Source organism: Sus scrofa, chromosome 10 (assembly GCF_000003025.6).
Source record: "Sus scrofa isolate TJ Tabasco breed Duroc chromosome 10, Sscrofa11.1, whole genome shotgun sequence".
NCBI classification, from domain to species: Eukaryota; Metazoa; Chordata; class Mammalia; order Artiodactyla; family Suidae; genus Sus; species Sus scrofa.
Genome location: NC_010452.4, coordinates 6,457,007 through 6,470,483, shown reverse-complemented (window position 1 = coordinate 6,470,483; position 13,477 = coordinate 6,457,007). Strand labels below are relative to the sequence as shown.

Sequence of the window (13,477 nt, the reverse complement as noted above, 5' to 3'; positions counted from 1 at the left end):
TTTGTTAGGGTGGCCACATCTGAGCCAATTCACTATGATCAGCGGTGTCAGGATCCCATAAAACAAGCATGGCTTCTAGGGGCCACTCCTTCAGGTAGGAGCAAGGCGGAGAGGAGCCCAGAAAAGGGGACGATTATTGAGAGCTGGGCAGGTGGCCGACAAGACAGCTACTGCCTACTTCAGATTTATCCTTCCAAATTTGCAGTCAATTATTATTATATATCCTAAGATGATAGTTTTCACTGCATATTAATAGCTCTAATTTTAGAAGTAAGGTAGCCTGTTTCCTGCACCAATAGCTATGACTTAAATATCCTTCTTTCTTAAAAACCAGCAAAAGTTGAGAGCAAATGTGATATCCTTTTGAGTCGTTATCCATGGTTAAAAGTTTACTGCGTATTTCATTCTGACCTAGAATATAGCTGTGCAATGGATCTAGAGATCAGTGGGTCAGACTAGACACATGAGGGCCAAGGATTCAGATCCTCCTGTAGACTGACATTCTGGGGAAAAAAAGAAAAAAGTAACCAAGAGATTTCTTGGGTAGAGTTCTATAGAAGGGTTTGATTCCTGGAAATACGTAAGAGATTCCTAGAAAACGAAGCAGAGGCAAATTTTTCAGAAAGGAAATATCATCAAGCACATTATATGGCATAACTGTGAAACAGATTTATATAGCCATAATAAGATAATCTCTGAATATTGATTTAACCAACTAAAGGGGTTACTGAGGAGGTATAAAGAGCTATACATTCATTTTCCGTAGAAAGAAAGCAGTCATCTAAATTTTAAAAGTTGAGATGGAACCATATATGGATATTATTCAGAAATCAGCAATAAGAGTCAGAAGAAACATCTAAAGGAGTTGAAGGTGGTTGCTCCAGGCAGGGAAATTCTTGGGAGAAGAATGGAGCAGTAGGCTGTCATTCTACATCCTGAGCCTTTAAGTTCTATCTGATTTTAAAAACTATCTGTAGGTGAATTTTGATAAAAAATAAAAATTAAATTAAAAACTTAAAATACTGGAAAAAATAATAATCTTCATAATCTCCTGATCCATTTCTTTTTGGGATTTATCTGATATAGGTGTTTTTTTTGTTTTGTTTTGTTTTTTTTGTTTTTTTTAAGGAGAATGATTTTCTTAGTAGCTATTTGCCTAAGTACAGATATCACAAAACACCTCTCCAAGGGCGTCTGGCAAATTGTCCTCTCTTTTAAGTAGGATATAGAGTGGGAATCATCACTATTAATCAAAATAATTATCAGACTTAAAGTAATCTTATTTGGGCATTTTGTCTTATTTCCCTTCATATCTGGGAGAGTAAGATCGCATTACTCAACTTACCCAGCCACACTGCTAAAAATAATTCCTTGTATATTGCATGCACTCAGGAAGTGGTTTGGTTAATTGAAATGAGAAATAATCAGGAGATTTAACAAGGGCAGTTGTATTAGGTGGGGTTCTCCGGAGAAACAGAACCAATAGGATATGCAGTGTGTGTGTGTCCCACTGAATTTACATGATTTATCTGCCTACGGGAGGATCCAAACTTCTCATGCGCCTGTTCTGATGTAAGCCTGTGGGTCTGTAATTCTGCTGCATGGTTCTATCCTCGGTCTTCCTTCTGCAGTTGTGCTGGAGATTTCCCTTCATTTCTTCTGTGTTGGATGCCTGTTTCCTAAATCCTGCGTGTCCATTTTTCTTAGTTTATTTGCGTGTTTGGTAGAATAAATGCTCCAGCAGCTCCTAACAAGGAGTATATGAGGAAAGTAATTTTTTTTTGAATGTTGAATGTCTCTCAAATAGTCTTTATTGCATAGTGCTAAATTTATTTCACCATTATCTTCTAGCAATCCTCATTAGATTTTGTTTGCTTTCTTTTACTTTAACATCCCAGAAGCTTCATCATTTCTATATCCCTCATTTCAGAAAATTCCATGACGACATACTTTTTGTAAAATAATTTTGCTGGGAATTTCGTGGGGCTTTTTGTCTGTAGGTGACTGTTCTTATTTCCTGGGAAAATCCATAAAATACCTTCAAGCGACATCTAGGCCAGTGTTTGACTGGACAACCGGACCTCAAATCCAGCCCATTTGACCTATAAAACCAACCATCGCCAGCACCCCATGTTTACTATCGCACTTCAGCCCTGTACCTGTTGAGTAAAAGTCTTCTCTGGCTTAACTTCTGAAGAGAAAACTCACTGTCTCCCCTCAAAATGTGAGAGCGAAAACCTTCTGTTTGGGGAAAGACACTTGCCTGCAGAAATCCGTGGAGTGTTCCGTTTCATTTTTTTCCCCTGAGTTACACAACCTGAAGCAAAGCTTATTGTTAGCCTGTCCACTTGCAAGTGCTTCGCTTTTACCTGTGGATATCTGTCTTTGACTACCATTTCCTCTTTTGTTCTTTTTTTTTTTTTCCTTTTATTTCTTTTTTGGACTTCAGAAGGAAAAAATTTTTCTGTCAATGATGCTTTACTGAGAAAGTTACCCTAGTGTTTTCTCGGTTGTCGTCTTTTCAGATCAAATCCTTGCAGCCGTGCTTGACTCTCTTCCCCCACAACTCTAGTCTCTTATTAAAATCTATCTTGTTGGTTTTACCTTCATACGGATCTAGGGTTTGACCCCTTCCCACCACCCTCATTTTACCAATCTTGGCCTAAGCCATGGTCATTTTTCTCTTGGCCGAGTCCAACAGCTGCTAAACTCCCTGTTTCTCCTCTTTCTCCTTTTCTAGTGTCTTCCCAGCAAACAGCCAAAGTGATGCTGTTCAAGTTCAGCCACATCAGGAAGTTCCAGCTGTGGCTCAGCAGGGGTTACCTACCCGTCTAGTATCCATGAGGATGTGGGTTTGATCCCTGGCCTCCCTCCGAGGGTTAAGGATCCAGCATTGCCCCAAGCTGCTGCATAGGTTGCAGACTTGGCTTGGATCTGGGTTGCTATGGTGTGGGCCAGCAGCCACAGCTCTGAGTCACCTCCTAGCCTTGGAGCTTCCATGTGCCACAGGTGCAGCCCTAAAGAGAAAAAAACAACAAAAATAAACAACAAAGCAAAGTTCAGCCAGATCACATCACTCCACCGTCCACTGGCTTTCCATCATTGTTAACTAGACAACAGGGTGGACGGCCTCTAATGGTCCCTATGATGTGTAATGCCTGTGATCTACCAGAACTCATTTCCAGATCATCCTTCATTTCTCTCCAGCCCACAAGGCTTGTTGCTTTCCTCGGATTTTTTTTTTTCTTTCTAGGGCCACACCTGCAGCAGCATATGGAAGTTCCCAGGCCAGGGATCAAATCAGAGCTGCAGCTGCAGGCCTAATACCACAGCCACACAACATGGGATCCAAGCTCTATCTGGGACCCACACCGCATCTTGAGGCAACACAAGACCCTAAACACATTGACCTAGGCCAGGGATTGAACCTGCCTTCTCACAGACACTAGTCAGGGTTTCCCAACCCACGGAGCCGCAATAGGAACTCCTCTTCAGATTGCTCAGTGCTCTATTCCAGCCAGATGGAACACATCTCCGTGGGGTGGGGGAAGGGTAGGGTCCGCGTATACTTCTGGAACCAGTGACCAATTACACTGGAAAATAACTCAAGGGCTGCCTTCTCTTTTTAGGCCTGGCATAGTGCAAGCCTGTGAGTGCTTTTCTAGCTCCATACAGGGAGGATGCGGCCTTCTACTTTGCAAGGGAGGAAAGAAAACAGTGGCTTAAGGACCTCATGCCTTTTTTTTAAGCAAAACAAGATATTCTGTACACATACATGTAGCCTGTGGAAAAGTCAAAGTGTGCCTGTGGACCTCTTCCCCCCCCCCCCCGATTCTGCATTCTTCTAGCTTCAGAAACTACTTTGAATTTTGTTTTCTGGGTTTGATTGTCTTTGCCTGTGAAATTTACATTGGAAAAAAAAAAAAAAAAAAAGAAACCCTGATTCTGAAGGAGCGTTATTATAAACAGATGCTTCACAGTAGCCAGCCCTGCAGTGCGCACATTAAAATGCACTGTGGCGGTCTGAAGCTTGCTTTCTCCTTCTTTAAGTACATCTGGGAGCCCTGGATCATACACTGCAGAGGGGAGCACCTCGCTGATGTGTAGGAGCAGTGGAGTGCAGAGGGAGCAGCCTGGGGTAGACAGGTGCATGAGGCAACCTTCGGACTCCAGCCTGCCTTTTTCATTGGTGATTGTAATCATCACTGGCCATCCTAGACTATTGCACATGGACTCTTGTCCCACTTTTTAAAAAGCATTACTAAGGAAGGTGCGTCTAATGAAACCTCATGTATTATTAACCTAACCTTACTATGAATGTACAAGGAATAGGCTTAATTCAACGAAAATTTATAGGCAATTTGTTAAAGCAGCAGTGCACATTAGAAGGTGCATTAGAGCCACATTGGTTTTAATATGCCATTCAATAACTTGAACAGAGGTTAAAAATACTGCTTAACCTCCATTAAGTATTTTAAAAATGCTTTAATTTAAAATTATTTGGAGTGTGTGTACACATATGAATGTACACATCCCCATACTCATAAATAGAGCACTAAATATGTTTTTCTGGTTTGTTTTTTTCAGGACTGGATGACCTCATAGCATTTAGCAGCAGCCACTTAATCAGAGGCCAGGCAGAGAAAGGCAGGGGAGGGTGTCAAGGCATCCTGAGCCAGTGACCCACCCTTGTCCTTGAGAACTAGAGGCAGAGAGGGTTTATTGAGGACTCTGCAGCTTTGGAATAAAATAAAGGCTAATTTATAATGAAAACAGCTTCACATGACATGTTTTGTGCTAATAGGACAATTCCTCATGCCTCCCTCTGGTATTTACTTTTGGTTTGCTTTTATAACTCATACAGACTATTAGAAGGTAAAGGAAAGTATCTTGTTTCATCAAGAAGCATATCATATCTGTTAAGAAATGAGCTCGTAAACCAGAATTGCATGCAAGACCCTGCTGGTGGATTTGGAAGTAGATGGCTGATAATCCATTAAAAACCAGTGCCTCAAAGTTGAGATCCAATATTGCCATGTGTCCTAGTGTTTGGTCAAACGGCTTTCCAGATTAACATGTTTTTCACAAAAAGATCTCAGAATAAGAGCCTTTTCCTTAATAAACCACCAGCAAAGGATCTTTTCCTATACACAGTTAGGAAAAAAGATATTAACATTATTTAAACTTAGGAAAGCCCACTTTCTTCGAAAACTGCCTAGTGAAACTTTGAATGATGATAATAGATATTTACTAAAGTATATTGGTTGCCAGAACCTGGAATATAGTTTTATCTAAAAAATCCCATGTAACAGGCATGCTGTTTCTATGATGGAAGGACCAGTATTGCTTCCTTTTTATAGGAGGGAAAATGGAAGCTTATGTAATAGAAGAGCCATGGGTAAGTCCACATACATCTGACCCCATAATCTGTACTCTGAAAGAGTACACTTTTTCTGAAGAACTCAATGTCTATCATAAATATTCACTTAATAAATATTTGAGGGGTGAGTTAAAATAGGTAATCCTACATATGTTTATAATTCCCCCCACCCTCAAATTTATTTCAACCCAGGATTCACACTCCTGCTTCAGGTCCTGTGGTATATCACTTGTTGTACTGAATTTGACTAATAGTTACAAATTAAAATTAACAGAGTTGTGGGAGGCTACAGTGACCAAAAAGTGAAGAGCTAACTGAAGGACCTAGAATGGGGTTATTCCATGGACCAAGTTGGAGTAGTCTTTGAGATGGTCGCCATGATGTAGGATAAAGACTTTACATCATACATCTGATAAATATTAAGACTGAGAAAAATGAGAACAAAGAAAATAAAAGTTTTGCTGTGGATTACGAATGCCCAGACATAGCTAGGTACGGCAATCCCTAGGACATAATCAGAGCTGTCCTAATTTATATTCACTGTTCTTATTGGATTTGATTCTCAGAAAATATCCTTATGGAGGCTTCTTGTGGATATTCACATAAATAGGAAAACCAGGTTATTTTGTAAAACGGAATAGTCCAACAGAGTAATTTCCCTTATATGAGCGCATTATGTTATCCTTTGTTCTGAGATATAGTTTTGGGGTGACATTTTCTCTCTGAAGCTCTGTCCTATCCATTGATATGGCAAAGGTAACATTTCGCCTTTATCGTGCTGGTTCTTACACATTTCCTGCTCTCCTCTCGGATATCTGACCTCTTCTGATCAGTCACTCTCATGACTCACAGATTATGTTTCCTGTTTTCTTTTCAGCATTAAAGAGATTGTCTGATATTTTAAAGAGGAGCAGATATCCACCCATCCATCTATTCATCCATCCTTTCAGCCATTTATCCATTTCATTCATATATCCATTTTTCTCAATTAACATCTGTTGAATAAATTACTATACACCAGGGCATGTGCTGCTGTAAAAGTAGAGAACCGTAGATATATGAAGCTATTATGGTATAGCAGGGGAAACAGATTCAAATGTAAACACATTGTGATAGCTTCAATATTAGAAATGTGCAGTAGAGAGAAGTGCTGAAGTGAAGGGATTGAGTCATTCTTGAAGGATGGGAGACAAAACGAACTTTAGCAGAGAAAGTGTTTCCTGAGCTGGATTTTCAAAATAAATAGGAGTTGGCAAGGTATTCAAGCAGGGGAAGCCATCCAGGAAGAAGGAATCAGAGCAGGGCATTTAAAATATGGCTAATCAAAAATGAGTTTTGGGGAGTTCCCGTCGTGGCGCAGTGGTTAACGAATCCGACTAGGAACCATGAGGTTGCGGGTTTGGTCCCTGCCCTTGCTCAGTGGGTTAACGATCTGGCGTTGCCATGAGCTGTGGTGTAGGTTGCAGATGTGGCTCGGATCCCGCGTTGCTGTGGCTCTGGCATAGGCCGGTGGCTACAGCTCCGATTCGACCCCTAGCCTGAGAACCTCCATATAAGACCAAAAAAAAAAAAAAATGAGTTTTTAAAATGTTGAAATAGAAATTATAGCTTGAGGTGAATAATCATATTTATTTATGCATATGTTAACATTTGGTCAAATCTATGAATAGTGATGTTAGCATTATATTTATTAGCATCGTTTTATACACCCAATTTAGGGGGAGGGGGTTGGCTGCAGCGTGGCATGTGGAAGTTCCCGGGGCCAGAGATCAAACATGCTCCACGGCAGTGGCCTGAGCCACTGGTACTCTAAAATTATTACTTTCAATTACCATTGTCTACTACACTTCCTCTTGCAAATACTGATTTGCAAAGCCACTTCTAAAACAGTCTTTTGTTGCCTGGGTGTAGATGAGCCACAAACTCCTTCCCAGACTCTTTCCTTAATGCCATGTCCATTCTCTGTTTAAGCTGAGAATTGTTTCCTCTAAACAGCTCGTCGTTAGTGCTTGGTCCCAGCTCTGCCCTCCTTTGCTGAATAAGACCTAGAGGTTAAACCTGTTTTCTTTCTCCCATTTCCAGACCTTAGCAAAGCCTCGTTGTTCATGGTCCTCGGGAGGGACATTGCTGGGAAATGGGCTCTTCTTTACGTCCGAGACAGGTACCATCCCGCAGACACAGCCGCTGCAGGAGGTCATACCAGCTGCCTGGCTAATAACTTTGAACTCCACAGGTTCTGTAAGCCGCCTCCCGGAGAAAGCAATGCTCTTTTATGAGATGATGACTTTTCACATGAGCTTTATGACATGTTGTTTCTCCCACGTGTCTTGTTTGGGACCAGGCGTTAGCTTGGAGAGAACTGGAGAAGAGAAGAGACTTGAGTGGGCTGATGTGTGCTATGTGAAAGTGAACTTGCAGCGCCGTGGGCTGGCACGTGGTGTATTGCGTGTCTATTGCCCACGCGTCAGAATGTGGTACAGAATCACTGATGGAGAAACATCTCTAAAGAGTCAGTTCAGACCATGCAGACACACGGATGTGAAACATGCAGTGAAGCTGGTGGAGGGACATCAGAAATCCACTGCGTTGAAAAAAAAGTAGAGAGTAAGGTCAGTTACCTTTAAGCAGCATTCAGGAGCTGAAGTTTGAGTAGGAGGGACCGGGAGCTGTTTCCTATAGTCAGGCGTCATAAAAGGAGAGGTAATGGGCTAGAATTAGGCACATTCGGGTAAAGGGAGACGTGATCGTTAAGCAGGAAGGTACCCGAGTCATCCTAATGAGAACTGCTTAAAAATAGGACAGCTAAACACTGGTGGGTTACCTTTTATGATACACCTGAAAGCGGGGAGGGAATTAACCCCAGGAAAAGTCCAGTGTCGCCTTTTCCTTGAAGTTCTAACCTCCAGGTTACAGGTTCCCTGGGTACTTGGCACCTTTCTTGTGCTCTGCTTACATCTGTGGTCTTTTTTTATTCTCCAGGACTTGCTCAGCCCCATCTTCTGCACAAAAATCTACCCTCCTGGTCTTTACAGATTCATTTAATCATTTCTTGCAAAAAATCACTCCTAATTGTTCTAAAAAAACCCCCCAAAAAACCCTGTGTGGCTGGAAGCTATTTCAATAAATGCAAATTAATTCGACTTCAAAGTATCTATGCTAATGGGTAATTCACCCAAATTGGAGAGCTGTTGGTACACTCAGGATGCCATCACCATGAATCTAAGGACCTAGGTATCTTCCCAGGAAGGGAAATTTACATAGAATCACAGCCATAATGGTCTTGAAACCAAACTGGAAGCCGTCTAGCTTTGTGATTTTGATCACATGATGAGTCAAGTAGGAGAATGTGTAAGAATTGCCATGGCCATTCTTTATTTCTGGAAATACCTGTAAGGCAGATTGCTGTCAGCGGATGCAAAGAAGCAAATGACCTAATCTAGTTGTAAATTCCTATAAAAAATGATAGTCTTAGTTCTCTCCAACTGAATGGCCCAAATTTTGACCTTCTTCCTTTTCTATTTCACTCTTTCTGAGGCTTTTTAAAAGAGAATATGCGGGGCCCAGGAAAAGAAAAACAACTTGTGGATGCCTGGGAAAGAAGGGCTTGTTTTCAGCTAGAGCCTCAAATGAGGTGTGCAGTGTTCCAGTAACTTTTTGTTTTTCCCCTAAAGAGTAGATGACACAGAATGTTCCCTTTGTGCTCATGTGCGTTCTTTCAATATCACTGATACTTTATATGCCTAAGTTATTGATTATAGCAATTGCACAGTTAATTCTCATTCACCAGAACGTTACTCATTGTTTTATAAAATTCCTTGTATCATTACGCATATGCTTGTGTGTGTATATAAGTCTACATGTGTTTGTATGTACATATGCGCCTACTTGCAAATACGCATATCACAGAGCACTAAGAACCATTTCTCCATTGTATGCCTGTCCCATCATCCAAATGTCCAATGCATTTCTAAGTTTATACGTGTTCCACCTTCTGGGTCCAAGAAATTTTGAAAGTGTTTTTGAATCATATTTTTATTTCTTCTCTTTTCCTATAAGCCAAAGGATGGATTTTATAATTAAATTCTGTTCCTTTTCTTTTTTTAAAAAATATAGCAGTTATGGGGACCCATTCCTACCTGGTCCTTTGGAGTGGTTTTGTGAATTCCAGTGTTTGAGTACCTGCTTGTGACAAGCACCATCCTTGATGCTGGGGACATGGTGAGACATAAATCAGATGAGGTTCCTGCCTTCATAGAGGTTCCAATCTGGTGGAAATGAGATTAGTTAGAATTGTCATCAGCATCTTATAGGAAATGAATAGGATGCTATGAAAACTAACTTCACGTAGGTTGCTGGAGATGGTCATAAGTCCTGGGGTGAACTAAGCAGAAAAGGTGGGTCCAGATCATTTCATCAGACAGAACTGCCCATGAAAATGGCTTCAGGCATCAAGAACTAAGCAGAAAAGGTGGGTCCAGATCATTTCATCAGACAGAACTGCCCATGAAAATGGCTTCAGGCATCAAGAACTAAGTATGTCTAGGACAGCTGGGAGGAGAAAATAAATGAAGCTAGGGACATAGGTGGGACCTGACTGGAGATTGGAGGCTGGGCTAGGGATTTCTTTCTTCTCCCAAAGGGGACTAGGAGGTTATCAAACAGAGGAATGAGATGTCCAAGCTACATGGAAAACAATGGTTCCAGGTCCACTGTGAAGAACAGACTGCAGGGGGACCAGGGTGATGCCAGTGGAAGAGACAGCCCTGGCAGCTAAGAGGCATAGATGCAAATCTGGGTTCTGTGACTTGTCCACTCCATCATCTTAGAAAAGTCTGTCAACCTCTCTAAACCTTCAGTTTTTTAGTTTACAGAATGGACACAATAATGCCTGAATTATTAGCCTTGCTGTGAGGACTAAATGAGTCCATGAATAGAAAGCTTTTTACGATAGCCTCTGGTACATAGAGTTAACTATAAAAAGCTTAGTAGGACTTTTTGGGACATAGCAGTGGGGATGGAGACTAGAAGGTTTAAAATTCTTTGAAGACGTTATTCAGAGGATTGGTCGTTAGCTAGATGTCGGGGCAGAGGGAGTGCACTCCGGGTTGCAAGTTCCAGCAAAATATAGGATGGTCAGTTAGATTTGAATTTCAGATAACGATGATTTTTAAAAATATAAGCAAAAACCACATGGGGCAGACTTTTCCTAAAAACAAACAAACAAAACTTGTTTATCAGGAACTCAAATGTAACTCAGCATCCCGTATTTTACCTGGCTACCCTACTGAAGATGACTCAGGATTCTAGGTGGTGCAACTGAATTGTAGATGGTGGTGCCATTTGCTGAAATGGAAATGATGAGAGGAGGAAGCAGTCTTTGGTGGAAAGATCATGAAGCAGGTTTAACATGCACTGAGTGGTAGGTGCTAGGAAGACACCCAGGACAATTATTCCGCAGCCTTTCTTTGGTCATTGTTGTCATTTCCAGTCAAGAGCATGGTAGCCGTGTTTGTATGAGGTTTGAGGTAGTGCCGTGATGGGCGTTCCTTTTTTCCATGTAATCAAAATAATATTTTTGAAGAAAAGACTGGATAGGAAGGGTAATGAAAGCTCCTCATTTCTTTCTTTCCAGGTTTTTATATTTCTCCAGGTAATGCCACTGGCTGCCTGCCATGTTCATGCCACACCACTGGTGCAGTTCATGACATTTGTGATAGCTTGACTGGTCAGTGCCTTTGCCAAGATGCTTCCGTCACGGGACAAAGTTGTAACCATTGCAAAGACCTTCACTTTGGATTTGATCCTCAGACTGGAAGGTAAGCATTTATAAAAATTAATAGTTAAGTATTTTTCTTAAACTGCATTTGCAATTGCTTTTTTAAATTAACTGAATTTTTTTAGCCAGCTCTTTTGTAAAAAGCAGCTGATATATTAGCTTCACTTCTTGATATAGTCTTTTATTCTTTGTTGTCTGCTTTCATTAGACATAGAGATAATCTTTGCCTATTTCCCAGAATTCCACGGTATAAGTTGCTATACATTGATGTATGTGCCCAGTATTCAGGTCTGGGAATATGTAACTAAATAAAGTCCGTTTTCCTCAAAGAACTAAAAATTTGGTGTGGAGAAAGACAGGTAAAGAAATATCCATAGAAGAAAATTCAGATGCACACGCACATAGACTAGAATAGGCAGCATATATGTGTGTATACTTTGTTCTATGTGGCCCCTGAATTTATTGCTTTTTAATTTATTAATTTACTTTATCCATTTATGTCCCCTTTGCCTTTTTAATTTGGGTTTAATTTATTTATGTATTTATTTATTTTTGTCTTTTTGCCTTTTCTAGGGCCGCTCCTGCAGCATATGGAGGTTCCCAGGCTAGGCGTTGAATTGGAGCCGCAGCCGCCGGCCTACACCACAGCCACAGCAGCGCTGTTATCTGAGCCGTGTCTGCAGCCTACACCACAGCTCACGGCACCGCCAGATCCTTAACGCACTGAGCAAGGCCAGGGACCAAACATGTAACCTCATGGTTCCTAGTTGGATTAGTTAACCACTACGCTGCAATGGGAACTCTGAGGTTTAAATACTGGCATATGAGAAACATCTTTGTATTCAGTGAAAAGATTTTTTTTTTCCCAGTGTGTAAAGTACATTCTGAAAGTAACCACTTTTCAAAGTTACATTGTCTTTAATATTCTACTTCTTCTTTCCTTTATATCTGTCGGCATTTACTTTCATGCATTTATGTTTATTGCTGTATTTTCTTAAATTTTATTTTGATTAGAGTATAGTTGATTTATAGTGTTGTGTCAATTTCTGCTATACAGTATAGTGAGCCAGTCATATATATGTGGAATCTAAAATTGGCACAAATGAACCTATCTACAAAACAGAAACTGAATCATGAATATAGAGAATAGACTTGTGGTTGCCAAGGGGGAGGAAGTGGGATGGACAGGGAGCTTGAGGTTGCTAGATGTAAACTGTTACGTTTGGGATGGATAAGCAATAAGGTCGTACTGTACAGCACAGGAAACTATGTCCAGTCTCTTGGGATAGATCATTGCTGTATTTTTGAAGATATGCTGAGATGCTAATTCCACATGCGGTTTTTTTTTTTTTTTTTTTTTGGTCTGATCAGATTATAAATTAGTCTAGGGTTGGGCCTATATCCATGAATTCTTTGACGTTCAAATCCCCCAGAAACGAGTGTTGTGTCTGCACACATCAAGCAAATCTGTTTTTCAGTAAGCGTGCATATTTGTAAATATAAGTGCTAATTATTCAAGGGTTTGAGATTATTTTTTCAGCTCCTGTCCACCTGCTGCTTGCCTTTTGTCCATGACACTCTCCATTGACACCTCAGTGAGAGTGGGGACAGGGTGACAGGGTAAATTATTGAAAAAGAACTTAAACTCGTTAATTTGGCTGTCTACTAAAATTCACGTTGATTAGAAAAACTTTAACGGGATATTTTGAATATTTTTCCAAACAATTTTATGTTCTTATGACATATATATGTTTTTTCAAATCCTTGTTGCTCCACTTCTGTTACAGTTGGAGTCTCCAGAATCTTGGCTAGTCTCAGGGCGTTACTACGCTTTTCTACAAATACTAAATCATTCTGAATGAATATAGAAAACACATGGTACAGCAAATGTTAAATAAAAAGTATTACCAGGATTTTGATCTCCACATCCTCACCAAGACTTAGTTTTTGCCTTTTTGATAGTAGCTATGCTTATAGATTGAAGGTGGTATCTCCTTGTGGTTTCCATTGGCATTTCTCTGATAATTAGTGATGTTGAGTACTTTTTAATGTACCTGCTGGCCATTTGCATGTCTTCTTTGGAGAAGTGTCTATAAACATCCTTTGCTCATTTTTTAAAATTAGGCTTTGTGTTTTTTTTTTTTTTTTTGCTGTTGAGTTATATGAGTTTCTTACATATATTGGATACTAACCCTTTGTCAGATAGGTGGTTTGAAAACATTTTCTCCCATTTTGTAGGTTGTCTTTTCATTCTTGATGATTTCCATTGTTGTGGAAAAGCTTTTTAGATTATGTCTTTTTGCTTTTTGGCCTGAACTTTG

General features: G+C 40.3%; 1 protein-coding gene across 1 annotated transcript in view; it reads left to right on the top strand.

Moving 5' to 3' along the window:
- Positions 1-13,477, top strand: part of USH2A (usherin) — an 837,143-nt gene that overhangs the window by 192,250 nt on the left and 631,416 nt on the right. Inside the window, 1 exon segment of the mRNA XM_021064292.1 lies at positions 11,013-11,196. Coding sequence (XP_020919951.1) covers positions 11,013-11,196 — 184 coding nt within the window.